Consider the following 2,785-nt stretch of genomic DNA (forward strand, 5'->3'; position numbering starts at 1 on the left):
CGCGGGGTGCCGCGGGCACTCACCCCGCCCCCCCCCCCCCCGAGCTGATACCCCTCTCTCTGCCCCCACAGGGTCCCCTGGTAGTCCGGGGCAACCGGGTCCCGCCGGCCTCGCCGGAGTGGTGAGTACTGCCTGGGGCTGGACCCTGCCCCGTCACAGCCCCAGCTATGGGGTACAGGGGCCGGGAGGGTGCCTCGGAGGGTGGGTTTGGGGGTCACCATCCCCATCCTGCGCTGACTCCCATGCTCCGGGCTCCCTCCTGCCTCCCCACAGGGGCTGAAGGGCGAGCGGGGCTCCGTGGGAGAGCGAGGTCTGCCAGGGATGCCAGGACAGCCAGGACCCCCGGGCCACCCGGGACCACCGGTGAGTGCAGCAGGGCACGAGGGGTGACACAGACCCCTGCACCCCGCTGCAGCGGGGACCTCAAGGACGGCACCGCACTGGTCGCCATCTTACGCTGTCCCACTTTGATTTTGCAGGGGGAGCAGGGACCAGATGGACCCGTCGGTAAAGAGGTACGAGCGGTGGCTCTGCGATTCACCTGCCCGGTGGGATGCGGGGCTGGACCGTGGCATCCTCCTGGTGTGGCCATGGTGTCCCCAGGGTGCCTGCGCAGGGCACATCCCTGCTGCCCACGGTGTTCCTCCCTTTAGGGTGACTCCCCCCTCCTTTCTGTCTTTGCTTGGTGAGCAGCTGTGTGGAGGAGAGAAGAACAAACTTCTCTCTTGGAAGCACTCATTTTCTTCTCCCCGACATACTTTCCATCGCTACAAACTGCTCTGGTGCTGGGCTTTCATCTCTAACAAGAACACTGACAAAAGCATTCCTTCCCTTCATCAAGCACTTTACAGTTTGTGTTTCTTTTATTCTATGCTGTTGCATTTTGATTAAATCTCTGGACTACTGTTAGAAGCACAGCTCTGAACAAAGGGCGGATGCAGTCTGCCAGAGGAGTTCCTCAACTTGAGGTGCAGAAGAGTCATGCTGTGGTACGGTAGCCATCTGCTGAATTTTCATAGCATCTCCTTTGATCATGCATCTTGTGCTGTTTTTACTCTGTTACAGCAGTTGTATTCCACTGTTCGGGACCCCCGGGGATGATGGTAAGGAGGGGTGGCCGGGGCGCGGCGTCCCCTCACAGGTCCCGGTGGCGATGTCCCCTCCTGTGTCCCCCCAGGGAGACGTGGTGAATTACGACGAGATCAAGAGGTTCATCCGGCAGGAGCTGAGCAAGATGTTTGACGGTAACGGGGCAGCGGGGGCGAGGGCTGGTCGCACCCCGGCGTCGCCTCGTCCCCGCTGAGTGTGGTCACCTCATCCCGCAGAGCGGATGGCATACTACACCTCCCGGCTGCACTTCCCGGTGGAGATGGTGGCGTCCCCTGGGAGACCAGGTCCTCCGGGGAAGGATGGGCTGCCCGGCCGGCCGGGACCCCCTGGTTCCCCAGGGATGCCGGGGCAGATCGGCAGAGAGGGGCGGCAGGGTGTGCCGGGCATGCGGGGTAGGTGCTGCTCCCCGGGGGCATTCCCGGTGTCCCCAGGGCATTCCCAGTGTCCCCAGGGCATTCCCAGTTGTGCCACGGTCTCACTCCTCTCCATCCACCTCTCCTCCAGGTGAGCCGGGCGCCAAGGGAGAGAAAGGCGAGAAAGGCGTGGGGGTGATGGGAGACAGCGGTCCCCCGGGACCCCCAGGTGAGCCCCCTCCCTCAGCGTGGCCACTAGCCCCATCATGGGGCTCGCTGCCAGCCTCGCACCTTGCCACCTCCCTCTCTCTCTCTCTCTTTTTCCAGGTCCCCAAGAGCCACCAGGCTACGGGAAGCCCGGGCCCCGTGGGACAGCAGGGCATCCCCGGCATCCCCGGCCCCCCGGGAGCCACCGGGCAGCCGGGCAAGACCGGGCACTGCAGCCCGGCGGAGTGCGTGGGCGCCGTGCCCCTGGAGCAGCCCCTCTTCCAGCCCAAAAACGTCAAGGGTCCCTTCGGCTGAGGGGGCCCCCGTGCCCCCCGCGCCCCCCACCTTTGCTGTTAATATTGTTTCCCCGCTGTGCCGGGGGCTGTGCCTGTCCCGGGGGGGGAGAGGGGGGGTTGTACAGCTCTGTCGCAATAGTGAGGGCAGGTGGATCCTGCTCAGCCAAATACACCCGTGCTGGTGCTCCCAACGCCTCCTGCCTCCTCGCTCGCCTGCGGGACAGATGTCCGTCTCGTCCCCATTCCCGTCCCCATCCCCGTCCCCATCCCCGTCCCCGTCCCCATCCTTATCCCTATCTCCATCCTCAGCTCCATCCTCATCCCCCTCTGCATCCCTGTCCCCATCCCTCTCCCCATCCTTATAACAGTGGCCCCCAGCCCCTGTCCTGCCCCTCCGCCCTGCACCTGGGTGTGGGGGGGTGATCCTGGGGACATCCCAGCCCTGGTCCCAGGGGATGCCAGCCCTGATCCTGGGGGATTCTGGCTCTGATCTGGGGGGAACCGTGTCCTGGGGCGATCCAGGACCAGCTCCTGGAGAGATCCCAGCCCTGATTCCAGGAGATCCCAGCTGTGATGTGGGGGAATCCCAGTCCCGCCTCCGGGGGGATCCCGCACCAGCGCCCGGGGAGATCCCAGTGCTGCTCCCAGAGGGATCCCAGCCCTGATGTTGGGGGGGGACGCCAGCCCCCCCTCCCAGGCTGAAGCCGGTCCTGCTCCTGGGCTGATCCCGGCCCTGTTCGCGGGGAAATCCCACTCCCGTCCCCGGGTAGATGCACCCCTGTTCTTGGGCGCACCCTGCAGGACTCGGTGGGCCCCACC

The 2,785-nt window shown here is 65.4% G+C and overlaps 1 protein-coding gene across 1 annotated transcript in view; it reads left to right on the forward strand.

Annotated features, from left to right (window-relative positions):
• Positions 1-1,985, forward strand: part of LOC104288139 (collagen alpha-1(XVI) chain-like) — a 4,962-nt gene extending 2,977 nt beyond the window's left edge. Inside the window, 7 exon segments of the mRNA XM_009886897.1 lie at positions 72-121; positions 480-582; positions 1,178-1,244; positions 1,326-1,502; positions 1,615-1,692; positions 1,791-1,818; positions 1,820-1,985. Coding sequence (XP_009885199.1) covers positions 72-121; positions 480-582; positions 1,178-1,244; positions 1,326-1,502; positions 1,615-1,692; positions 1,791-1,818; positions 1,820-1,985 — 669 coding nt within the window.
• The last annotated feature ends 800 nt before the right edge of the window (positions 1,986-2,785 follow it).

The sequence above is a fragment of the Charadrius vociferus genome, unplaced genomic scaffold, assembly GCF_000708025.1.
Source record: "Charadrius vociferus isolate BGI_N301 unplaced genomic scaffold, ASM70802v2 scaffold2556, whole genome shotgun sequence".
Classification (NCBI taxonomy): Eukaryota; Metazoa; Chordata; class Aves; order Charadriiformes; family Charadriidae; genus Charadrius; species Charadrius vociferus.